The sequence below is a fragment of the Meles meles genome, chromosome 16, assembly GCF_922984935.1.
Source record: "Meles meles chromosome 16, mMelMel3.1 paternal haplotype, whole genome shotgun sequence".
In the NCBI taxonomy this organism is placed as follows: Eukaryota; Metazoa; Chordata; class Mammalia; order Carnivora; family Mustelidae; genus Meles; species Meles meles.
In genome coordinates, this window is record NC_060081.1 from 59,327,478 (window position 1) to 59,354,833 (window position 27,356).

At 42.2% G+C, this 27,356-nt stretch overlaps 1 protein-coding gene across 1 annotated transcript in view; it reads right to left on the bottom strand.

The window, feature by feature from the left end:
- LOC123926486 (transient receptor potential cation channel subfamily C member 4 associated protein) overlaps positions 1 to 5,819 on the bottom strand; it is a 68,564-nt gene extending 62,745 nt beyond the window's left edge. Inside the window, exon 1 of the mRNA XM_045980373.1 lies at positions 5,613 to 5,819. Within this exon, the coding sequence (XP_045836329.1) occupies positions 5,613 to 5,777 (165 nt within the window). The 5' untranslated portion in view covers positions 5,778 to 5,819. The remainder of the gene's footprint in view (positions 1 to 5,612) is intronic.
- Positions 5,820 to 27,356: the final 21,537 nt, after the last annotated feature.

Sequence of the window (27,356 nt, forward strand, 5' to 3'; positions counted from 1 at the left end):
ATTTCATAAACATAAATGTGTATCTTGTTTGTTTAATCCTAAGTGTAAGATATCTTTTTTAAAATTCATTTTTTTCTAAAGAGATAGCACATGAGCCAGGGGAGGGGGGCCGGGGAGAGGGACAAGCAGACTCCCCATTGAGCAGGGAGCCCAATGCGTTACCTGATCCCAGGACCCTGGGATCATGACCTGAGCCGAAGGAAGATGACTGACTGAGCCACCCAGCCCCGTAATCCTAAGTGTAAGATATCTTATGTCTTATAGTATCATATTAAATTCAAGTAAATAGCTGTCTTAAAAAATAATTCAGGGGACGCCTGGGTGGCTCAGTTGGTTGGACGACTGCCTTCGGCTCAGGTCATGATCCCGGAGTCCCGGGATCGAGTCTCACATCGGGCTCCCAGCTCCACGGGGAGTCTGCTTCTCCCTCTGACCTTCTCTTCACTCATGCTCTCTCTCACTGCCTCTCTCTCAGATAAATAAATAAAATCTTTAAAAAAAATTCAGGAAAATAAAATACTTTGTTAGGTTATTCTTTAATTTTTTTAAAAGATTTTATTTATTCATTTGTCAGAGACAGAGAGAACACAAGGAGAGGAGCAGCAGGCAGAACAGGCCAGGGAGAAGAAGGCTCGCAGCCAAGCAAGGAGACCGATGCAGGACTCGATCCCAGGATCCTGGGATCATGACATGAGTCAAAGGCAGACCTGAGCCACCCAGGGGCCCCAAGGTTATTCTGATTATAACTGTTAACCAAGGAATACTTGTGTCCACTTTAATGGGATTTGTTTTAATATAATTAGGAGTGAATCTTACGGTTTGTAAATACAAAAACTTCTTGTTAAAATGAATAGCATTTCTATTTTTAATTTATGAGAAGTTATCATATCCAGGGGTTTTTTAATACCAAATTACCCTTGACAGGCAAAGGAAGACTATATTTGACTTAAACCCTTAGGTTTCACAAATACTAATGCTTAGGATGATGAGGTCAAAATAATTGTGCTCAACGAAATCTTAAAAAAAAGAAAAAACAAGGCGGGGGTCAATCTAAAGTGTGAGGTAAGTAATGTTCGGGTAGAAATGACCTATGCCAATAATCATGAAGGAAGCAATGATTAGCATTTGGGAAGTAGAACGAGGATGCCATAACCTAGTTTGTCACCAGACTGCCATACTGAAGGACAAGCTCTAGCGGTGGTGGGACACAATCTGTTTGAGTTACTCTGCCTTGAGCCTACGGTTTGCCTAGTCTATCCCCTTCCCTCAACTCCTACTGATCACGCAGGTCTTGTGCACGCACCGTAAGGAATGTAACTGCAGAGGGATGCTACTGGAGGGCTTTAAGCAAGGGATTTGTAAGATCTGATTTGCTGTAAGGATCAAACGTGCTGATAAAACGTACGCAGGCTCTGTAAACACTAGAGCATTACACCAGCATTACTTTGCTACCCTGATAGAGGACAAATCAAATGGGAGAAAAGAAAATACACGAAAATCCACATAGCACAGGCCCATTCTAAATCATGCAGTCTGGAGTCTTCTCCCAAACTTCTCCTAAATCCCATTTAGGGAAATGTGGAAGACTTGGGGATGATCAGGTTTGGTGAAGGAGGAATTACGGAATCAGGAATTCTATATTAAGTTTGAGATGCCCACTAGACATCTAAGTGGAGGTGCTGAGAAGATATTTGGATATACCCATCTGAAGCTAATGGGAGAAATCTGGATGGAAATATAGATTTAGGGTCCATCAGAATATAGAGAATTTGTTAAACAATACTCGCTAACCTTCATAGCATGCTTACTACATTTTAAAACACCACTTTAAGTGCTTTATATATGAGAACTCGCTTGATCCTTACCACAATCTTATAGGCTGTCTCATGATTAGCCCTATTCCACAAATGAAGAAACTGCAGCATAAAGAGATTAAGTAACTTGCCCAAACGCAGACAGCAAGTATGTACCAGAGCAAGGATTCAAACCTAGGGTATCTGACTCTAGAACTCTTTAAAACCCTGAGACTGTTCAGGAGTAGAGACAGGATTGAGGAGGAGGAAGACTGAGCCCTCACGATTCAATTCAAACAATCTTCTGAGTCCTGGGTATCAAGAGCCTGACACTGTTTCCAGGCTCTGCAGACACAAAGTCCCTTAAGAAGCCCAGTCTAACAAGCTGACTGCAACTATTTACTGAACATCCACTATCTGCCTCACACTGGCCAAGCTTTTTATTTTTTTATTTTTTTAAAGATTTTATTTATTTATTCGACAAAGAGAGATCACAAGTAGGCAGGGAGGCAGGCAGAGAGAGGAGGAAGCAGGCCCCCTGCGGAGCAGAGAGCCCGGCGTGGGGCTCAATCCTAGGACCCTGGGATCATGACCCGAGCCCAAGGCAGAGGCTGTTAAAGCCTCTGAGCCACCCAGGCACCCCTGTCCAAGCTTTTGAGACATATGATGTCTCTTCATCCTCCAAACAGCCCTATGAGATGGATATTATTATTGCCATATCAGAAATAAGGAAACAGAGCTTCAGAAAGTTTAACATAACCTAGGACACTCAACTAGTAAGTGACCTAGGGTTCAATCTAGGTCCACCTTCCTTTAAAATACGGTCTTCTCCAAGGAAATCCTGTCCACATGCTAACACACGCATGAACTTTGAGGACTTTATGCTAACTGTAATAAGCCAGTCACAAAAAGACAAATACTGCTTGATTCCACTTCCATGAAGTATCTAAAGTAGTCAAATTCATAGAAACAAAAAGTAGAATGGTAGCTGCTGGGGGCAAGGGGGGCGGGAGGGGAGTTGTTTAATGGGTATAGAGTTTCAGACTGGCAAGACGAAAAGATGCTGGAGCTCCGGTTCACAACAATGTGAACACACCTTCTACTACTGAATTGTACACTTAAAAATGGGTAAGATGAGGGGTGCCTGGGTGGCTCAGTCATTAAGCGTCTGCCTTCAGCTCAGGTCATGATCCCAGGGTCCTGGGACAGAGCCTCGCAATGGGCTCCCTGCTCTGTGGGAAGCCTGCGTCTCCCTCTCCCACACCCCCTGCTTGTTTTCCCTCTCTCACTGTGTCTCTGTCAAATAAATAAAATCTTAAAAAAAAAAGAAAAATAGGGGTGCCTGGGAGGCTCAATGGGTTAAGCCTCTGCCTTTGGCTCAGGTCATGATCTCGGGGTCCTGGGATCAGGCCCTGCGTTGGGAATCTCTGCTCAGCGGGGAGCCTGCTTCCCCCCTCTCTCTCTGCCTACTGCTCTGCCTACTTGTGATTTCTCTGTCAAATAAATAAATAAAATCTTGGGAAAAAAATGGGTAAGATGGGAAAGTTCATGTTATGTGTTCACAACTTAAATTTTTTTTCAAGCTTGTCTTTTCCAGTATACCAATATGCCATAATGGACATGCTTACTGTGCTATGGAAATGCTTGTGTGCAAAGAATTTACCTATAATGTGGGGAAAGTGGGTATGTGGAGCAAGGAAGAGATCAAGCAAAGTCACCAAGAAAGGATACATCTGAAAGACGAAATTCCCCACTTTATCATGACCAGAGTTTTATGAAGATCTCTCCATCTCAACCTTGGAAAGAGCTTCCATGCCTGCATACAACTACTGATTAGCACAATACTCATCCTAAAGCAGGCTTAAGAGTATTCTAGCACCCTTCTTTTTTTTTTTTTTTTTTTTTTTAAATATTTTTTATTTATTTGACAGAGAGAAATCACAAGTAGGCAGAGAGGCAGGCAGAGAGAGAGGAGGAAGCAGGCTCCCCGCTGAGCAGAGAGCCCGATGTGGGGCTCGATCCCAGGACTCTGGGATCATGACCTGAGCTGAAGGCAGAGGCTTTAACCCACTGAGCCACCCAGGCGCCCCTTCTAGCACCCTTCTATCTGGGGAGCTTCTCCAATCTCCTCCCATTCCAAGTCATCCATCACTGGAAACAAATTAAGTGTCCTAAATTGTCTCATTTATTATGCCAAATGACCTTTGTGGCTCCCTACAGACCTCAGAATGTAAAGGATAAGCAAGACGGGTGTTTAGTAAGAGATCACCTTTTTTTTCCTGAGCCTCAGTTTCCTCATCTGCATTGAAACACAAGTCCTGACACCTTATTCAAAAGACTGAAGATTAAATGAAGACACTGTTTGAATACCTTCCACAATGTTTGATCTGAAGTATGTGCTCAGTGATGGTGAATTAACTCCCTTTCTGCATGTCCCTACAACCCTGCTAGGTAAGGCATTTTGGTTTAAAGAGCAAGTCTTTCCAGGATGTTAAGGCAGATAGAGAAGAATGCAGGGGGAAAAAGTTGCTCAACTACGATTATCTGATGTTGGGGAAAATACTGCTCACCCAGAACTGGTTCTTCATCTATAACCTGTTAACACAGAGACCACCTGGTTTTTATCTTTATTCTGTCCTTTTAAGTATATGAGTAATACTGAAATGGCTCGTTTATATATAGATATATATAGTACATTGCAAAAAATCTCACTCCCATTCTCTCCCCCATCTACCCAATTGCCACTGATTCCCACCAACCACTGTATTAGTTTCTTCTGTATCCTTCGAAAAGTTTCTATATGCAAAAGTTGTCTTTAAATTAAGCTGTTTTCCAGGCGTGTTTGTAACCTAAGTTGTGGGAATGAAAGGAGGGTAGTACAGCGAGAAGCCTAGGTCTTTCCATCCTGCCTTACCCTAAAGCAATGTCCTTCATTCATTCAAAAAAATACTAATCATATATTGGGCGCCTATTATAAGCCAGATACCATTAACTAACTGATTATCCTTCAACCCTTACTAAGGAACAAAAACGCACTTAACGCTTTACAGAACGGTCTCCATTGATCCTCACAGCACCTTAAGAGGAAGGTTACTAATTACCATCTCCATTTCACAAGTGAGAAAACTGAGGCACCCAAAGATAACTGGCTCAAGCAAGGCTTTGAATCCAGGCCTGACTCCAAAGTCCTCGCTCTTAACCATGACGCTTTACACTGCACCCTTTGGAGCTCAGCCTAACGTGGGATACAGGCGAGAAAAAGGGTAGACAACAAAGAAATATGTAATTACAGACTAAGAAAGTAATGTGAGCAAAACGAATTCAGGGCTGTGACTGAATAACAATGGGGACCTACTTTAAATGTGGAGTACGGGGTAGTGTCAAGGAAAGGCCTCTCTGAGAGAATGACATTTATGATAGGCTTAGGAACCGTTCGGGGGCTGCAATAATGACCCACCACCCAGTTCACGGGGGACAAACTCGAGGCCCTTAGAAGCTAAATCAAACTCGCTCAGGGTCCCCCAGACGTGCAGACGTGGCGCAGGGCTGGGAGGATCCAGGAGCTGGGCCCAGGGCTCGTACACGCCATCGATGCCCGATGCAGCCCAGGCCCGCTCGGCCCCTAACCTGGGCCTCTAGCCGGCGGGTGCCCACCGCCCCGCGGCGGCTGACAGCAACGGGACAGCCTGCAGGGAGGCCCCGCGGCCGGCTAAGAGGGGTCGGGCCCGTACTGCGGCGGCCTGGAAAGGCCTCTTCTCCGGCCCCCCGCCAGCTCCCGCCCGGTCCGCCCCGCCCCGCCCCTCCGGGCCGGCTTCGTACCTGCACGGCCCGGACCAGGCCCCGGCCGGTCAGCTGGCCCTGCCGCAGGTGCAGCAGAATGTTACCGGGCCGCGGCCGGCCGCCCCATCCGCCCCAAGCCGCCACCGTTGCCGCTGCCCGTCGCCCTCGGCCGGCCCCAGACCCCGCCGCCGGCGCCGCCGCCATGTCTCCTCGTCCGACAAACAGGAAGCAAGCGGCCCCGGGGCCGCGGAGATTTCTACGGGGCGGCGGAGGGGTCGCCGCAGCGCCCCCAGCGGGCCAACGGCGGAGGCGCAAGCCGCGTGGCAGAAACCGTACGCGTCGCGGGGCCTCCTGGGATATGTAGTCTTGCTCTCAGTTTGGGCAGGTGCGAAATTGAGATGTGGCGTTTCCTGCGCCACTTGCTTTTGGGGACCCTGGGTCCAGCATTTCGGTGAGGTCCCCCGAGGTCAAAGACACGTCCCTGCGTGCGCACTCTCCCATTTCTTGCCTGTTTCGGGGAGGTTACAGCCAACTGGCTAGGAAAATCCTGGACTCCAGTCCAGGAATCAAGCCACACACCGCCCCCCCCCCCCCTTGATTCCTGCCTGCCTCTCTCCACCCCTTATTCAGGTGGATGGACCTAGGCTTTCTGCTTCTTAATTTCCTTGTTAGTTCATTCAATCAGTAGTTCCTGGGAGCCTAGTCAGCCAGTAAGTAGTTCCTAGAGGCCCTGAACCAGTCACTGTGAATACAGTGGAGAGCAGAACAGACTTAACAAGGTCCCTGTTTTGGACTGCAGGTTACTGCAGAAGACAGCAAATCCATACACAAATAAACGCACGATAACAGACTGGCTAAGTTGTGTAAGTAGGTAGGTTGTTGTGAAGTTGAGTGAAATAATGGAAGGGAAAGGGATCGGTAAATTATGACATATACTTTGTCAGAGGAAACTTGTCCTAATTCTTCCCCACCTCTACTCTGAGCCCATGTAATCATTGTTTTAGCAAACCTCTGCGTCAGGATTGCATTCTTGCCTCCCCTTTTCCTTTCCTGCAAGGGGCCTTGTAACATAAATGAAAGAGGAGTGCTGGGTAAGATGTAATAAGGCATGGTGGAGATAGTAACTTATCATTTATCGCCCAAACAAAAACACTTTAAAAAAAAAAAGATTTTATTTATTTATTTGACAGAGAGAAAGAGAGAGAGAGAGAGAGATCACAAGTAGGCAGAGAGGCAGGCAGAGAGAGAGGGGGGAAGCAGGCTCCCTGCTGAGCAGAGAGCCCGATGCGGGGCTCGATCCGAGGACCCTGAGATCATGAGGCTTAACCCACTGAGCCACCCAGGCGCCCCCCCAAACCAAAACACTTTTAAGAGAAAAAAGACTAATTATGCCTGGACAGCAGGCATGGTGACCATTATCCCAGTTTGCCTGGGATAGTCCCCATATATGCCTGCTGTTTATATTACAAGACCCCTCCTAGGAAAGAAAAAGGGGAGGCAAGAATGTCCTAAAATGAGTGGTCCCTACTGGCCTATCTGCCTCTGGCAGATAGTTGCTGTATATTCTGGTTTTTCCAGAAAAGCCAAAAATCTGGGTTTTTATGAGAAATCCCCAAATTTTGAAAAATCCATGAACTAAATAAAACTCTGTCTCTTTTAGACCCTTGGAACAAAGAGACCAGGAATAAGTCCAAGGGAGATATTTCAGATCAATGGGGAAAGGGATGCCTGAGTGGCTCAGTCTGTTAAGCATCTGCCTTTGGCCCAGGTCATGATGGGATGGAGGCCCACACTGAGACCTGAGGCCCACATGGAACCCCACGGGGCTCAGCATGGAGCCTGCTTCTCCCTCCCCACTCGTGCTCTCTTGCTATCTCTCCCTCTCTCTCTCTCAAGTAAATATATAAATAAAATAAAAAGAAGAAGAAAGAACATATCAATGGGGAAGGGAAAAAAATGTTAAAGTCTTTCACTTCACACCAAAAGCTAAAATGAATCTTAGACATATTAAAATCTATTTATAACAGGTTCACCTGGGTGGCTCAGTTGGTTAAGTGCTAGACCCTTCATTTCAGCTCCAAGTATTGAAGTCAGAATCATGGACTTGAGCCCCAAGTTGGGCTCAGCACTCAACAGGGAGTCTGATGAGTGTCTCCCTCTGCCCTCCTCCTCAGTTGTGCACGTGCTCTCTCTCTCTCTCTCTCTCTCAAATAAATAAATAGATAGATAAATAAATAAAAGCTATATATAATAAAATCAAAGTATAGTTCTAAAACTGGATAGTGGTGATGATTATTCAAGTCCAAGTTTACTAAAAACCATTGGATTGTACATTCAAAATGGGTGAATTTTATGATACATGAATTATACCTTAACAAAGCTGTTAAAAACCAAAGCATAAAAATAATAGAAGTGAATCTATGAAAATACTTCTATGATTTGAGGGTAGAAAAGTTCTTATTCGTTAACCCAGAAATCATGAATATGAAAAGATCAAAAAGTTTGATCTCAACAATATTAAAACTTCTGTACAAGACACTATGAACAACCATAAAAGGCTAGAGATAATCTGGGAAAGAGTCAATATCCAGAATTCGTGAAGAATGTATTGTGCCCTCTGTCTTAAGTTCTCATTCCCAGGAAGATGTGAATGGCTTGCTTCCTCATGTACTCCAGGTTTCTGGTCAAGGGGAGACCTTCCCTGACCATCCATATAAAATAGCATTTCTTACACTCTCTATCTTACTACCTGCTTTGTTTATTTGCTTGCTTTTATAGCACTATTTCCAACGGACATCTAGTTGTTTACTTCCTACACCCCTCCTCTTGACTAGAGTATAATTTTGGTCTATTTTGCTCATTGTCATATTCACCTCCAGCACCTAGAATACTATTTAACACGTAGCAGGTGATCAAATATTTGTTTATTGGATCAATGAATGAGCCAGCAGATACATGAACTCCTACAAAAATACAAAGAAATGCCAAACAATCCAATAGAAAAACAGATAGAAATGAACAGGCAATTCACAAGAGAAAAATCGATGGCCAGTAAATGTGTAAAAAAATGTCCATCCTCAATTTTACTAACAGTAGAATTGGGATGGTCAGAACATAAATTGATATGCCTTTCTGGAAAGCAATTTTTAGCAATATGAATTAAGTCCTAAGAAACCCAAACTTTTTCACTCAGTAATTACTTCTTTAAAAATCTCTCCTAATGATATTATTTGATACGATGATGATTCACAATACAAAAATGCTTATTGTATTATTTGTAATTGCAAAAACAGAAACAATGTCACCATAAAACAGGAGCATGTTTAAATAGATTCTAGTATTTCAATATAATTGAAATATAATTTAGTCATTGAATATCACTGCTTATGCTTAAAATGAAATTAAATGCTAAGATTTTGGGGCACCTGGGTGGCTCAATGGGTTAAAGCCTCTGCCTTCAGCTCAGGTCATGATCCCAGGGTCCTGGGATAGAGCCCTGCATCGGGCTCTCTGCTCAGCAGGGAGCCTGCTTCCTCCTCTCTCTCTGCCTGCTCTCTGCCTACTTGTGATCTGTCTGTAATAAATAAATAAATAAATCTGTCTTTTAAAAAATAAATAAATAAAATCTTTTAAAAATATAAAATAAAATAAATAAATACTTAAAAAAATAAAAATAAATAAATACTAAGATTTCAAATAAAATTAAACATGCATATCCTTTGGTCTGCTTCTAGGAATTTATGTTTTAGCAACAATGAAAGAAGTATACCAAGACATATTATTAGAATAATTATTAGAATATTCAGTGATGAGGAGCTTGGGTGACTCAGTCGGTTAAGCATCTGACTCTTTTTTTTTTTTTTGACTTTTTTTTTAAGATTTTATTTATTTATTTGAGAGAGAGACAGTGAGAGAGAGCATGAGCAAGGAGAAGGTCAGAGGCAGAAGCAGACTCCCTGTGGAGCTGGGAGCCCGATGTGGGACTCGATCCCGGGACTCCGGGATCATGACCTGAGCCGAAGGCAGTCGTCCAACCAACTGAGCCACCCAGGTGTCCAAGCATCTGACTCTTGATCTCAGTTCAGGTCTTGATCTCAGGGTCGTGAATTCAAGCCCTACATTAGGCTTGAAAAAGAATAACAGGATAAAAAGGAATAAAAAAAGAATAAAAGAATACTCAGTAAGGCAGTTATATATCAAAATATTAAAAATAATCAAAATATCCATCAAGAGAGGTCACTGGTTAAACAAACTGTTTCATCTCTACAGTAGAATAGTCTGCAGTTGTTAAAAGGATTAAGTACACACACACACACACACACACACACACACACACACACACACACACGTGCTGACATAGGAAGATGTTCAAGACACAGTCAAATGAAAAAAACAGAAAACCAACATGCATCATGTGATCCCATTTGTGTCTAAAATCATCTAGTTACAGAACTTATGTATATGTTGTAAAATCTGGAAGATTATGCACAAAACAATTAAAAGTAGTTACCTGGGGAATGGAATTAGGAAGGTGGGAGGAGAATGTTCATTTTTCCTAACTTTGACACTGTTACTTGCATGTTTATTATGAGCATATATAGCTTTAATCATTTAACACTTAAAAACTTTTAAAATTAGTATCCATAACTGGATTGGAAGATGTTCACCACACATTGTTGAAAGAAAAACAAAGCTAGTTATAAGGGAATAGGCATACTGTGATCCCATTAATGTATAATTCGACATCCCTACTCTATGTGGTTATATGCATAGAATGACCTGAAGGAAGCATCATCAAAAATGCCAAAGGTGGGGCGCGTGGGTGGCTCAGTGGGTTAAGCCGCTGCCTTCAGCTCAGGTCATGATCTCAGGGTCCTGGGATCGAGTCCCACATCGGGCTCTCCGCTCAGTGGAGAGCCTGCTTCCCTTCCTCTCTCTCTGCCTGCCTCTCTTGTGATTTCTCTCTGTCAAATAAATAAATAAAATCTTAAAAAAAAAAATGCCAAAGGTGGAAGGCACCTGAGTGGCTCAGTTGGTCAAGTGTCTGACTCTTGGTTTCAGCTCAGGTCATCATCTTGCAGTCATAAGATCAAGCCCCATATCAGGCTCTATGCTTAGCACAGAGTCTGCTTCAGATTCTCTCTCCCTCTCCTTCCTGCTCACTCTAAATAAAAAATAAGTAAATAAATAAATAAAAATTTAAAATGTCAATGGTATTTATCACAACGTAGACAGATTTCAGGTGATTTTTACTTGCATATTTTTATATAGGCCATGTATCATTTTTTAAAGTTTTTATTTAATTTCCAGTTAATGTAGGAATGTCTGTGTGGCTCAGTCAGTTAAGGGGGCCTGCCTTTGGCTCAGGTCATAATCCCAGGGTCCTGGGGTCGAGCCCCACATCAGCCTCCCCACTCATTGGTGAGTCTGCTTCTTCCCCTCCTTCTCCTCCTGCTTGTGCACTCTCTCTCTCTCTCTCTGTCGAATAAATAAATAAAATATTTTTAAATAAATAAATTCCAGTTAGTGGGATGCCTAGGTGGCTCAGTCGGTTAAGCATGTGCCTTCAGCTCAGGTCATGATCCCAGGACCCAAGGCTCAAGTTCCACATCTGGATCCTTGCTCAGTGGGGAGTCTGCTTCTCTCTCTGCCTGCTGCTCCCCCTGTTTGTGCTCTCTCCCCCCTCCCTGACAAATAAATAAATAAATCTTTAAAAAAATTAAATTCCAGTTAGTTGACATACAGTGTGATATTAGTTTCAGGTGTATAGTACAGTGAATCAACACTTCCCTACATCACCCTGGCTCATTACTCTCTCTCTTCCTCTCCTTCTTATTTTTTTCCCCTTTGCTTGTTTGTTTTGTTTCTTAAATTTCGCATATGAGTGAGATTATATGGTATTTGTCTTTCTCTGACGGACTTATTTCACTTAGGGTAATACCCTCTAGATCCATCCATGTCATTGCAATGGCAAGATTTCATTCTCTTTTATGGCTGAGTAATATTCCATTGCATATATAGACCGCTTCTTCTTAGCCATGAACCATTTTTACACTCAGGGGGGAAAAAAATATCTTTTAATATTAGAAACTAAGAAAAAAGAAAAGATGTTTCCACAGACACAGGCTAGGCATTTGTGAGCTGATTGGCCAGCATCCAGTCTTCCCTAGGTAATCACAGCCTGGGATTCTGCCCAAAGTTGTTCCTGAAGTATATGGTGGAGTATACTCTCATTCTTTTTTTTTTTTTTAAGATTTTATTTATTTATTGGACAGAGGAGAGAGATCACAAGAGGTAGAGAGGCAGGCAGAGAGAGAGGGGGAAGCAGGCTTCCCGCTGCGCAGAGAGCCCGATGCAGGGCTCGATCCCAGGACCCTGGGGTCATGATTTGAGCAGAAGGCAGAGGCTTAACCCGCTGAGCCACCCAGGCGCCCATATACTCTCATTCTTGTCAGGATGAATGAGGAAACAGGATCCTGACAAATTTCGCAGTTCAAATGGACCTTCAGGTTTCCCTTGGCACTCATGATGCTGGGAACAAGTCTTTCCACCTAAGCTTTAACTCAACTACAAAAGTCACCTGCCATTCCTAAGTTTGTACTTTGTTCAGCCCAGCCTGGCTCAGGAATTACCTAAAGCTGGCTATTCATTGAGTCAAAAATTATCTCATCAAATTCAGACTGTAGGGTCACCATGTGTCTGGGAAGTGAGGGGATATGTTTTCAGAAATCTCTGGGTAAAGCCATTCTTCCCATTGCATCCTTGTTCTGCAGGCCTTTTTCATAGAAACCAGATGTGTATCTCTCACCACCAGAGGGCGCAGCATCCCTACCATAAGAAGTCAGTTGATGTCAATTTGGGTCAGGGTTAGAAAAAATGAAGCTCTTAAACCGGCTAATTTTTTTTCCCTCTCACAGTAATCCCAAATGGTTTAACCAAACACGCTGATGTTACTCAGAGAATATTACTTCTTGTAATTGAGTTACCAAACTCATCTCACTCGGGCAGAAAGATTTTCTTTTTAAATCATATTTTTTAATCATAGAGAAGTCATTTTAATCAAAGCAACTGGCACAGCTATACTCAGACCATAGAAACAGCTGTCCCATGTAGTTATACATTGTCCTGTGGTGGTATTTCAATTACATTTTTTTCATTTTACATTTCTAATGTACGATCATCCCAGTGATCAGTTTCTTTTTTTTTTTTTCTTTTCCTTAAGATTCTATTTGTTTGAGAGAGAGAGTGCAAGCAAGAGCAGGGGGAGGGGCAGAAGGAGAAGGAGAAGCAGGCTCCCCACTGAGCAGGGAACCTGACTTGGAGCTCAATCCCAGGTCCCCAGAAATCATGACCTGAGCTGAAGGCAGACGCTTAACAGACTCAGCCACCCTGGTGCCCCTCAGTGATTTGTTTCAAAAATGTTTGTTGAGTACAATCTTAAGTGCCGGGCACTGCTGTAGGTACTAGGAATACTGTGCTAAATTAAAAACACCAAAAATCTCTGCTCTCTTAGAGCTTATACTCTTGTGTAAGACCCACCCTTTTTTGGAGCACATACCGACGTACCACTGGCCAAGTACTTTATTCGCACGGTCTTATTTTCCCCGCCACTTTTTAGGGGAAGATTTTCAAATCTATAGAAATTTGAAAGGGTGATACTATGAACACACATTTCCTTTGCTTGGACTCACCAATTGTTAACATTGTGTTTTACTGGAGCTATTCTTTCTCTCTTTCCCTATCAATCGCATACATATACATATATATGTACACATATATTTTAGCGTATATCTCCAAGAAGGAGGACATGCTCCTAATAACCATGACACCACCACACCCAAGAAATGTAATATTGATATAATAACATCACTCTATATTCCATATTCAAATGTCTGCAATTGCCCCCAGAATGTCCCTTATAGTCTTTTCCCCCTAAACCTAGGATTCAATCAAGGATCATGCATTTTTGAACATCACATCTCTTTAGTGTCTTTTACTCTAGAAGAGTCTCTCATCTTTTCTGTCTTTCATGGCATTGACCATTTTTAAGAGTCCAACTTTGCTGAATGCCCTACTACCTAGATCTTCCTGACTATTTCCTCATGACTAGATTAGGGCTTAACTTTCTTTTTTTTTAAATGTATATAAAAATATAGATATATAGAGAAAAAAATTTATTAGGTAACAGAAAAATAAATAGGTTCTACAAAACAAAAAAAGTTGACATTCTATGTAATAATTACCACCCAAAAAAGAATAGAATGGGAAATGACATCTCACAAGGACATCATTTGACAATAATAACTAAGATCTGGTTAATAGTCACAAATTCCTTTAGTGCTTGTTTGTCGGGAACTCTTGATCTCTCCTTCCATTCTGAATGGTGCCCTTCCTGGATAAAGTCTTGGTTGTAGGGTATTTCTCATTCTTTTTTTTAAAATATTCAATTAATTAACGTATAATGCATTACCAGTTTCAGAGGTAGAGTTTAGTGATTCATCAGTTGCATGTAACACCTAGTGCACATTCCATCAATTGCCCCTTTTAATGTCCATCACCCAGTTACCCCATCCTCCCCACCTCCCCTCCAGCAACACTGGGGAAAAAAATAAGAGATAGAGACCGAGAAACAGACTCTTAAGTTTGTTTTCTATAGTGAAGAGTCTCTTGTGGCTTGTCTCCCTCTCTGTTTTCATCTTATCTTATTTTTCCCTCCCTTCCCCTATGATCCTCTGTTGTGTTTCTTAATTTCCACATTTGTCTGGAAAATAGTATGGGGCTTCCTCCAAAAGTGAAAAATTGAGCTATCCTCCGAACCAGCAACTGCGCTACTGGGTATTTACCCAAGGGATACAAACACAGTGATCCCAAGGGGCACCTGCAGTTATGCTTTCGGCAGCAGTGACCACAAGGGCCAAACTACAGAAAGAGCCCAGATGTCCATCCACAGGTGAATGGACAAAGGAAGATGAGGTATATATAGACAAGGGGATATTACTCAACCACCAAACAAACAAACAAACAAAAACAACCTTGCCATTTGCCATCAGAGTTTTCTTCCTATTCAGCACCTCCAAGAGATCATACCCCTCCCTTCTGGCTTGCCAAGTGTCTATAAAGAGATCTACTCTTTCCATCCTCGTGTTCATTGCATCAGCCTGTTTTCCGTCTTAGTTATTGTAGTTTTCATTTCTGACAGAATTTTTTTTAACTCTTTTCTCTCCATGGGAAGGGCCTCCCTGAAGTCCTCCATTCTTTTCTTAATGCTAGCGAATATCCTTAGGACTGCGCTTTGCACTCTCCATCGGGCATGTTCCGTCTATCCGTCTCGCTTAGATCTGTGGTCATGACTTGATCTTGTCCTTTCATTTGGGATGAATTCCTCCGTCTTGGCATGTTGTGTAAGTCTCTGCCTTCTTCCCGGTGCAAGAACAGTCCGTTTGTTTCCCACTCGGGAGAGAAATGGCTTTATGAAACAGAGGGTATGTAGTGCCCGGCGCCGGGCCCTGGGCCGGGGTCTCTGGTGGGGGCTGCGTGCCTTCTGCTGCTCTGGCCTTCAGGCCGGTCACCTGCAGAGGCTCTCCTGGCCGGTGTGGACGGTGTTTGGTCCCTGGTTGGAAAGTGGCGAGTTTACACGAGGCGTGCTCTGCTCTGCTTGTGAAAGGGGACCTGAGGCTCCTTGCGCTATAGTGGACCGCAGCCCCGCAGAACTCTCTAGTCGGGGCACGCAGTATGTGCGGGGGCTGGTGCTGCTCTCCTGGACAAAGGTCCCTGCCACACCGGGCCAGAGGCAAGCCTGGCGGAGCAGGGCAGCAGGCCGGAGCGCCAGGCCGTGGGCCTTGGCGTCCCGCAGGCTGGGCAGCCCGCGTCCTCGCTGTGCTGCTCACCGCCCCAGGTGGCTCTGTGTGGATGCTGCCCCGCCGGGGAGGAAAATGGCACTGGCCTCCTCCTTAGCCCCGAGAGAGCAGCCTCTGAGGCCGCTGCCTCTAGGGAAAGCACTCTGAGAAGAACAACTCATCTGCCCCCCCGGGTGTGTCCCAGCGATTTTCTAGATCGTTCTTTCCAGCCCGCCTGCCCCTGGCTTGCGGGCTTGCCTCCTCTCCTCGCCCGGAGCGGCACGGGGCCCTGCGGCTTCTCTCCTAGCCAGGCCAGGCGACTTTTCAAACTCCGGGCTTTAGGGACGCGATGGGGGCAGGGGCCTGCGGGGGTCGGCCGGGGGCGGGTCTGGGACCGAGGCGAGAGTCCTTGGCCTAAAGAGAGAGTCCCACCAGTGTGCGGGGAAGTGGGGTTCGTTGGAAGCCAGGGAGGCAGCCGGCGTTGGCCCCCTGCTGCCCCCTGCTGGTGCGCCTGTGTTTGTGCCGAGAGCCTGCGAGAAAAATGGCGCCCCTGGGGTGCTCCCTCTCTGCGAGTCCTCCTGCGAGAAGAGCAAATCGTCTTCCCGCTCTGTGCTGCCGACACTCTTCAGATGGCTGTTCCCATGGTCTCTGCCCCCGGTGTGTCTCCCAGCTTTCTCTCCAGCAGCAGGGCAGCGCCCTCGGCGCTCTATCCCAGCCAACCCCACCGACCTTTCAGACTCCAAGCTTGAAGCCCCACCGGTTGCAGGAACTCAGGAAAATCAGCCCCTCTCTTTTTCCCAGCGAATGGCTTTGCGGATATGTTCTCCTTGTGGGTTCCCCTGTGTGCCCACCCCCTCTCTCTATCACTTCCTCGACCATGGCTCCCTCTCCCCCGCCCCCATCAGTCATGATCCCTTTCCCCCCCAAATCACGTTTCTGCCCTTCCTACCTCCTCCATGAGGCTTCTCTTCTCCCTTTAGTTGTGTTTGTTCTGTCCATCTTTGTGCAGATGTCTGGGGTATGTAGGATGATTTAACAGTTATCTCATTGTGTTCCATGGACAAAACCAGCCTAGGGTCCTCCTACACGGCCTCCACCTCAGCTCCTAGGGCTCAATTTTTAGCAAGAATACAACGGAGGTGATGGCCTGTCTTTTCCATTGCTCACATCAGGGGGAAATAATGTAAATTTATCCTATTATTAATGATGCCAAGTTTGATCTCTTGGCTCATGTGGTGTTTACCAGCTGTCTTCATTGAAAAGGTACATTTTTGGGGCACCTGGCTGGCTCAGTCCATACAGCATGCAACTCTTCATCAGGGTTGTAAGTTGGAGTTCCCCGTTGGGTGTAGAGTAGAGATCACTTAAAAATAAAATCTAAAAAAAGAAAAAAAAAGGAAAGGTACATTTTCTCCTTTGTAATTTATAAGTAACTGGCCTTCAAGACTGAGAGTATCTTGTTCTCCAACTTTCACTCAGTAGTTTTAAGCATCCTTTGGCAGTCTTTGCCTGGATTACTATGCTGGTGGTTGCAAAATGGTGATTTTTTCTAATTTTATCATTTCTTCCCCCTTTTATTAGATTGTATTCTCCTGAAAAAGGGAGCACTTCCATTTTTTTATCTGGGGTATCACTATGGACCCACAGATTCTTTTTTAAGTAATGGGTTACAGTCCTTTACTGTTGTGACTTTATTTTCCTTAGGTTATCATTTACATAGGTGAACTATATAGATATTAAGTGATTAGTGTGATGAACTCTGACATATGTATATACTTATGTAACCAACACCCCAATCTAACCAATGCCCCAATGGATATAGAACATATCTATCACCCCATTAAGTTTCATCATGCTCCTTGCCACTCAACTCCTGCCCTCTAGGCAACCGCTGTTCTGATTTTCATCATCATAGGCTCATTGTCACTGTTCTAGAATTTTATGTCAACAGAAACATACAGTATATAGTCTTTGCATTTAGCTTCTTTCACTTGGCCTAATGTTTTTGAGATTCATCTGGATTGTTCTATGTATCAGTGGCTCAGTCCTTTTTACTGCTGGGAAGTATTTCGCTGTATGAATATACAGTTTATCTATTCATTCTCTTGTTGATGGATATTTGGGTTTGATGGATATTTCTAGTGTGGGGCTATTATGAATAAAGCTAATCTTACACGAGTTTATACAAGTTTGAACATTCTTATGCAAGTTTTCTGGATGTATGTTTTTATTTCTCTTTCATTATTCCTTTTAATGCTCAAATTGCCTCAAATTTGACCAGTGGTAGTCCTTTCAAGCCAGTTCCTGTGTCCTTTTGGTATCCTCTAGGATAATCCTAATTTTAATATTTTTATTTATTTATTTGACAGAGAGAGAGGTCACAAGTAGGCAGAGAGAGGGAGAAACAGGCTCCCCACTGAGCAGAGAGCCTGATGTGGGGCTCGATCCCAGGACCCTGAGATCATGACCTGAGCCGAAGGCAGTGGCTTAAGCCACTGAGCCACCCAGGCACCCCAATGCTAATTTTAAATAGCCCCTGTGAGGCTTGAATTCAGTACAGTCTCTCTAGACCTCTGCTTCAATCTTCACAGGTGTAGATTTTAACCTTATTTCCATAGCCAGTCATTCATTAATCTGTGACAGTGGCTCATAGCCTTTTGGGGGCTTTGGACCTTTTTATAATAAAAGCTTGAAGCTTTTCTCCCCAAAAGATGTGCGCGCATACGCACACGTGCACACACACACACACACACACACACACACACACAAATTTTGCCACAGGATTCTTGGATTGGCCTCCAAACTAGTTGTCTCAAGTCTGTTTACTGAACACTTAATATGTACCAGAAATTATAGAAATGCAAAGAAAGAAAAAAAAAGTGCATTAAGAAAGACCTAGTATGGGGCGCCTGGGTGGCTCAGTGCGTTAAAGCCTCTGCCTTCGGCTCAGGTCATGATCCCAGGGTCCTGGAATCGAGCCCCACATCGGGCTCGCTACTTAGCAGGGAGCCTGCTTCCTCCTCTCTTTCTCTCTCTCTCTCTCTGCCTAATTCTCTGCCTACTTGTGATCTCTGTCAAATAAATAAATAAAATCTTAAAAAAAAAAAGACTTAGTATGTGTGTTCCAGACACCGTATCAAGAGTTTGTTAACATAAAGACATAAAATAGTGTTCCAGATACCATATCAAGAGTTTGTTAACATAGAGACATAAAATATGAAAACAAATTTTCATAGCAAATGAAATATATGCAATTATAAATAATGCATGTGGTCATTAAGTTTCATGCGTTCACCAAATCTTTACTGAGACTTACTACATCCAGGCACTCTCCTGGGAATTAGGGATATATCTGTGAATAAGAGAAGTTCATCTGTGGCTGTTAGGGCCCAGAATCTAGTGGAGAAAAACATAAAGATAAGCAATTACATATATGGTTGTAATATATATATATATCACAGGCTCCTATAAAGCCTACATATAGCCTCCAATTCACACATCATGACCTTGAACAAGTTAGAGGAGGCTACGGGGGATATGTTCCAAGACCCCCAGTGAATGCCTAAAACCAGAATGGTACCGAGTCTGTACATACCATGTTTTTTCTTAAACATATCCACCTATGGTAAAGTTTAGCTTATAAATTAGGCATAGTAAGAGATTAACAGCAATAACTAGTCATAAAATGGAATAATTATAACAACACGCTGTAATAAACGTTGTGTGAATGTGGTCTCTCTCTCTCAAAACATTGTATTGTGCTGTACTCACCCTTCTTGTGATAATGTGAAATGATAAAATGCCTACACGTTGAGATGAAGTAAAGTACTGTCACGTAGCATCAGGGCACTGTTGACCTTCTAACCATGCTCAGAAGGAGGATCACCTGCTTCCGATCACAACTGACCACTGGTAACTAAGCTGTCGAAGAGCAAAACCCAGGATAGAAGAGAACTCCTGTACTTAACTTTCTGAAGTTTCAATTTGCTTATGTGTATGTGGAGAAAATACGTCAATGGATCATTCAAAGTTGCATATGAGATAATAAATAAATATAAAGCACACAGGGCCCAGCACAAAATAAGCATGAAAAAATATTATTATTACATTATTTTTATCACATAAGCTTTCTGTCCATGAATATGTAAATTTCAGCAGCTTTCAACTGGCATATTTTAGGGCTCCACACAATCCAGCTCTACTCCGAAGTATTCAACGCCAGTTCCCACAGTTCCTCTACGTGCCTTCCATGTTCCAGGCAGCCTAGGATCCTTAGAGAACCTCTGTTATGCTCAGGAAAGGATCCCCGTACTCGTACAAATCCCACATTTTCTTTAAGACTAAGTTCCTGTCTTTTTCCGAATTCTGGAGGCATTTCTCACAACTTAACCCTTGCTTACAAACCTTCGTAGTAATCGTTCTGTTATTAGTCCTAGCAGTTTCTTTCCTTCCTAGGTAGATTTCATCTGATAGAAGGATAAAGCAATCCGATTACTTTTTTCCCCTCTGAACATAAATATCGTACAAAACACATTCAAAGCCTCGTTTCCTTGAATTGTATAATTATTGCAATAGAGTTGCAAAGGCGCCATCCCTTCTTGGAATCTTTCTTTGGAAAAGGCCAAAAAAAGAAACACCTAAGTAAAAGCCATTGCCTCTGAGCCTTTATGATGATTCTTTGGAAACTCCTCCAAGGCAACAAATTCTAATTCTCTGGTGGATTTGAGTCTTATAAACAACTCCAAACCCTTCTGAATGGAGCTTGATGAATAAGTGGATGATTAATACTGTTTTGGGGGTATTTTTATAAGCTTTTCATTTGGAATAATTTTAGGTTTATAGAAAACTTACAAGGAGAGTACAGACAACTCCCTTACACCCTTCACCCGGCTTCCCTTAGTATTAACATCTTACATAACCAGTATTTTTGTTTTTTTCTTTAAGTTGCAGTACATGAAAAGAAATCCCAGATTGCCCGTTGTGCCATTCTAGAAAGCAACCAAACAAATTAGAACAGACCGTATGAAGAAAAAGAACAGATTCCAACCAAGAATTAACATCGAAAATAGAAAAGGGGAACATCATTTTAGATTCTTCAGCATTAAGAAGATGCATAAGAGGATATAAGCAATTTTATGTCTATACATTTGAAAATTTAGATGGAATGGGTAAATTTCTAGAGGAAAAAAAAAAACCCTGAAAGGACACAAGACATAACTGAAAATGGGAATAATCCTATAACTATCAAAGAAATTGAAACTACAATATAGATACCTTTTCATAAAGAAAACTCCAGCCCCAAACGGCTGTGAAATATACTAAACTTTTAAAGAAGAAACAATACCAACAACACACAATTTCTTCCAAAGACCAGAAAAAGAGGTAACATTCTCTTGACTGACAAGAGGCCCACAGAACACAAGTACAACACAGGAGGTGAGACGCAACTTTCATCAATGAGTTCTCATCAATTTGTTGCAATGATGTTGGGAACATCTAGTAAGTACACTAGTTCCCATATTTGAGCTTATATCTGAATTGCCTGGAAGGCTTTTTTTTTTTTAATTCCTGGAAGTCTTTTAAAAACATATATTGCTGTTCCCACCCCCTTCTGATTCAGAAGATCTGGGGCGGAGCCCAAGAGTTTGCATTTGTAGCAAGTTCTCTGGAGATGCTGATGTTGCTGGAGACCACATTTGACAACCATGGGTCCAGTGGCATATTTATTAAAACCTTGCTTACCACAGCAATAATGCCCTTTGGAACCCTCAGAAAGGCTTGAAATATTGGAAGAGTTTTCCTATGAACATTCTAACTGAATTCTCTAAGAATGTTTTAAAAAAAAACAGCTAAAATACATACATACATACATACATATCAGTTAAATGGGTCCAGCTGCTACTCAAAAATAAGCTTTGAAAAGATTTTCCAATGAGATTACTTTTCAGCTAGAAAAACACAAATTTCATTCTTGTATTCTTATAATCTGCTTTGAACTTTCGTTTAAGACAACAAACTAACTTTGATATGATAAATTAAGTGGCGTGGTCTGCTCTAATCCATGAAAACATTTTCTGGGTTGTTTTTTTCCTCTTCCCAAGGAATTGGCTGTTTTGTTTTTTTTTCAGCTTCCTTTAATAAAAGAAACAACTTCCACTGTTTTGTTTTGTTTTTTAAGATTTTATTTATTTATTTGACACACAGAGATCACAAGCAGGCAGAGAGGCAGGCAGAGAGAGAGGAAGGGAAGCAGGCTCCCCGCCGGGCAGACAGCCTGACGCAGGGCTTGATCCCAGGACCCCAAGACCCCAGGACCCCAGGACCACAACCCAAGCCAAAGGCAGAGGCCTTAACCCACTGAGCCACCCAGGTGCCCCTCCACTGTTATCCAAAGAATTACAATACCCAAGCTGTAATAAGAGTAGGCCAAGAAACCCCATTTTTCGATGTTTCTAAACAATTCTTAAATAACTTTTTTATAGTTTCAATTTTGCAGACTAATTCTTGGTAACCAAAATTGTACTTTTCAATTCTGCAAATATTTTTAACCCAGTTTGTGAGGGGAGGCTAAATAAACATAACAAAACCTTCCTTAAAATGGCCTTAACCAAACTCACCTCAGGCATAAACTATTGTGCAATTTTCAACTTGTCTTGCTCAAGGATTTTTGGATCACAAAATCAATACCAGACTGTAAAAGCATACAAGCATTGCTCCTAGAGTTCTACAACAGTACAGATTTGAGGAGAAATTATATTATTTCTAAAACCTATTTTTATTGATTGATTTTTCATAAAAACTGTACAGACCAAAGACCACTGTACATGCCACAAGAGTATTTTTTTTTCAGGAGGCCTGTAAGCAGTTTCCACTGTTGGCATGTATTACGTAACCCAATAATAATGTGGCTTTCTCATTGGCAGCTACATCAGGACTCAGAAAATTTGTCCATCACATTATATATCATTTTTCTTGTTTTGGAAAATACTGAAAGGACTAAATTCGGTATGTCATGTTTCCAAATATCTTTTTAATTTTGATGTAATCGAGCTTTCATTTGCAAGAATATTATTACAAATAATACATTAGTATATGTCATTTTGTTGGTCTGCACATTTGATAAAACTATTTTTTTCAAGACTTATTTATTCGGCGGCGGAGAGGGGCTGAGGGAGAAGCAGATTCCCCACTGGGCGGGGAGCCCGATGTGAGACTCAGTCCCAGGACCCTGGGATTACGACCTGAGCTGAAGGCAGAGGCCCAACCCACTGAGCCACCCAGGCGCCCATAAAACTCTTTTATAAACGCTGTCTTAGGGGGTGGCTCAGTGGGTTGAGGCTTTGCCTTCGACTCAGGTCATGATCTCAGGGTCCTGGGATCGAGCCCCGCATCGGGCTCTCTGCTCAGCGGGGAACCTGCTTCCCCCACACTCTCTGCCTGCCTCTCTGCCTACTTGTGATCTCTCTCTGTGTGTTAAATAAATAAATCTTTTTTTTAAAGGGCTGTTTTACATTCACACGCAAATGAAATCACTCTGCTGATTAAAGTAGATACTTGCCCTAACATCACGATTAACTCATCCCTTATTTTTCACCTTCTCATTCTCATTTTCTTTAGCATTAAAACAACCTATTTAAGGGCAATTTAAACTAATCCAATTAAAATGCTACATTTGTCACACATTCAACATTTTCCAGATTATGCGCTTTCTGAAAAACCACACTGTAAATTCCCAACCAAAATAGGTTGAAAGTCACTAATGTTGCCAAAAATGAATAAAATTCTCCCACACTTCAGTTCACAACTAATTTCAAATTATGATATAAAATTTAGAATTACTTGATTTTTCCCATTATTGGGTGGTGGTCATATTGGCAATCATGCACCAGAAAATCAAAATGGATGCCAGTGTGTTGAATAAAACAATCTGCTTCTAGCCAGTGGGTATATTTTTCACATCTCCCCTCTGTCTCTCTCTCCCACAACATGAAGCAGTTAGCTTCAGTGTTGTGCTAATGTCCTTGGTTCTTGCTAAAGGCCTATGTGACACTTTGTGATGCTTTCTAATTCATTCTTTCATTATTTTAAAAGTTAGTTATGGGGTGCCTGGGTGGCTCAGTGGGCTAAGCCTCTGCCTTCAGCTCAGGTCATGATCCCAGGGTCCTGAGATCGAGCCCCACACTGGGGGGCTCAGTGTGGAACCTGCTTCCCCTGCTCTCTGCCTGCCTCTCTGCCTGCTTGTGATCTCTCTCTCTCTGTCAAATAAGTAAAAAATAAAATAAAATCTTTTATAAAAAAATAAAAGTTAGTTGTGACACATTAAATTTATTCGTTGGCCTCCTAAAGGGTCATAAGCCAAGTTTCAAAAAGATTTTCTAAAGCACTAGCCTGTTAGCGTAGCAACAAAGTTTGTTTTGAAAATATATAACCAGAATAGCTTGCCTTTCTGCATGCAGAATGGCTTTCGGGGGGGATTTTTTTGATAATTTTTTTTTTCCAAGCACAGATTTAGACCACACTGTGCCTGCAAACTACTGCTGCTTTGTGAGGGAATATGTGTTCTCTCCCCCACCCTCTTTTTTTTTGTCTTTTTAAAAATGAAGATATTCATATGCATAAATTTCCCCCTATTAAAAGTATACTTTCAGTGGCTTTTAGTATATTCACAAAGCTGTGTAATAATCATCACTATCTAATTCTATAACATTTTCATTACCCACCCAAAAAACTCACTTATGGCAAAAAAACAAAACAAAACAAAAAAACCCACCTATACCCACTAGAAGTAAATATTCGTCCCTCCTCCCCCTGGTCCCTGGGAGCTACCAATGTACTTTCCATTTCTATGGACTGGTCTATGCTAGAGGCTTCATGAAAGAGGAATAATACAATATGTGGCCTTTTGCATCTGGCTCCTTCCCCTTAACATATATTTTCAAGGTTTATTCATATTGATGTAGTATCAGCACTTCATTTCTTTTTATGGTTGAATAATATTTCATCGAATGGATATTCTACCTTCTGTTTACCTATGGATCAGTTGATGGACATTAGGGTTTCTTCTGCCTTTGGCTATTATGAGTAATGCAGCTGTGAACATTGGTGTACAAGTTTTCATGTGGACATATGTTTTCATTTCTCTTGGGTATGTATATACCAGGAGTAGAACTGGTGGGTCATATGGTTATTCTATGTTTAACTTTTTGAGGAACTGCCAAAGTCTGTTCTAAACCAGCTGCACCATCTCACATTCTGACCACCAGTGTATGAAGGTCCCAAATTTTCCACATCCTTGATAACATTTGTTTGTCCCTGTTGTTTATTACAGCCATCTGCGGTGGACTGAATGTTTATGTCTTCCCCAAATTCATATGGTGAAATCCTAACCCTAAGGTAATGGTTTAAGAGGCAGACCCTTTGGGAAGTAATTAGATCATGAGGACAAAGCTCTACATGAATGGGATAACTGTCTTAATAAAAGAGGCCCCAGAGAGCTCTCTCACCTCCACTGACATGTGAGGTTACAGTGAAAAGATGGTCACTGAGGCAGCAGGCTCTCCCCAGACATAGAATCTGCCGGCACCTTGATCTTGGACTTCCCAGATTCCAGAACCGTGAGAAATAAATTTCTGTTGCTTATAAACCATTCAGTTTATGCTATCTTGTTATAGCAGCCCAAGCAGACTAAGATTCCATCCTAGTGCATGTGAAGTGGTACCTCATTTGGTCTTGATTTGCATGTATCTAATGACTAATTATGTTGACCATCTTTTCATGTGCTTACAGGCTATCTGCATACCTCTTTGGAGAAATATCTATCACCTTTGCTCATTTTTTTTAATTGGGTTGTCTTTTGATTGTTGAGTTTTAAGAGCTCTTTACATATTCTAGATACTAGACCCTCATCAGATTTTTTTTTTTAAGTAGGCTCCAGGCACAGTGAGGAGCCCCATACGGGGCCCAAACTTATCACCCTGAGATCAAGACCCAAGCTGAGATCCAGAGTCTGATGCTTAACTGTCTGAGCCACCCAGTCGCCCCTTCCCCCATAAGGTATTTTGATTTGCAAATATTTTCTCTTGTAGGTTGTCTTTCAATATTATTGATAATGTCCTTCGAATCACTAAAATCTTTAACTGTGAGGAAGTCCAACTTACCTGTTTTTCTTCGTTTGCATGTTCTGCTTACCTTGTCATCTAAGAAGCCCTTGCCTGACCCAATGGCACAAAGATTTATGCCTGTATTTTCTTCTAAGAATATCATAGTTTTAGCTCTATTTAGGGCTTTGATTCATTGAGTTAATTTTTTTTATATGGAGTGAAATCAGGTTCAACATCCTTCTTTTGCAGATAGATATCCAGTTGTCTCTGCAGCCTTTGATTAAAATGTGTTCCCAATTGGATTACCTTGGCACCTCTTTCTTTCTTTCTTTCTTTCTTTCTTTCTTTCTTTCTTTCTTCTTTCTTTCTTTTTTTTTAAGATTTTATTTATTTGTTTGTCAGAGAGAGGGAGAGCAAGAGAGCGAGCACAGGCAGGCAGAGGCAGGGGGAGAAGCAGGCTCCCTGCTGAGCAAGGAGCCCAATGTGGGACTCAATCCCAGGACGCTGGGATCATGACCTGAGCCGAAGGCAGCTGCTTAACCAACTGAGCCACCCAGGCATCCCCTCTTGGCACCTTTTTCAAAAATGATCTGACCAGGGGCTCCTGGGTGTCTCAGTGGGTTGAGCCTCTGCCTTTGGCTCAGGTCATGATCTCAGGGTCTGGGATTGAGGCCCACATCAGGCTCTCTGCTCATCGGGGAGCCTGCTTCCCCTTCTATCTCTGCCTGCTGCTCTGCCTACTTGGGATTTCTCTCTCTGTCCGATAAATAAATAAAATTTTTTTTAAAAATGAACTGACCATAAATATAAGGGGTTAGGGACTGCCTGGGTGGCTCAGTCATTAAGTGTCTGCCTTCAGCTCAGGTGATGATCCCAGCATGGAGTCCTGAATCAGGCTCCCTGCTCAGCAGAAAGCCTGCTTCTCCATCTCCCACTCCCCTGTGCTTGTGTTCCCTCTCTCGCTATCTCTCTCTTCATAAATAAATAAAATTTTATATATATATATATATATATATATATATATATATATATGGGTTTATTTCTGGATTCTCAATTTATACATCCATCAATTTATACGTCCATCCTTTGCCAGTACCACACTGCCCTGATTATTGTAGCTTTGTAGCAAGTTGAAATCAGGATGTGTAAGTCCTCCAACTTTGTTCTCCTTTGTCAAGATGGTTTTAGGATATTCTGGGTCCCTTGAATTCCCACATGAATTTTAGGATCAGCTTGTCAATTTCTCTAAAAAAAAGACAGCTGGGATTTTGATGGAGATTGCAGTGAATCTGTAAATAGTAATGTCGTCTAAACACTATGATATCTTCGGGGGCGCCTGGCTGGCTCAGTGGGTTGAAGCCTCTGCCTTCAGCTCAGGTCATCTCAGGATGAAAGTCTGAATAAATAAAAATCTAAATAAATAAAATCTTTAAAAAAAAACACTACGATGTCTTCTGATCCATGGACATGGAAATATTTTTCCATTTATTTAGATCTCTTAAAATTTCTCTTAACAATGCCTCATAGTATTCAGTGTATAAATATTCTCATAATTCTTTTGTACATTTATTCCCAAGTAACTTATTCTTTTTTATGCTGTTGTAAATGGAATTGTTTTCTTGGTTTCATTTCTGGATTGTTAGTTGCAACTGTATAGAAAGAAACTGATTTTTGCATATTGATCATGCATCCTGAAACCTTGCTGATCTAATGTTTTTCTCTTATTTAGAAGGAATATAAAGTTAATTGATTAACTTTAGACTTTAAATTAAGACCATGTACCAGTCATAATGGTCTCTACGTATATCAGTCAGGCACCAGAGCACCCGAGAGAAAAATGGATGACT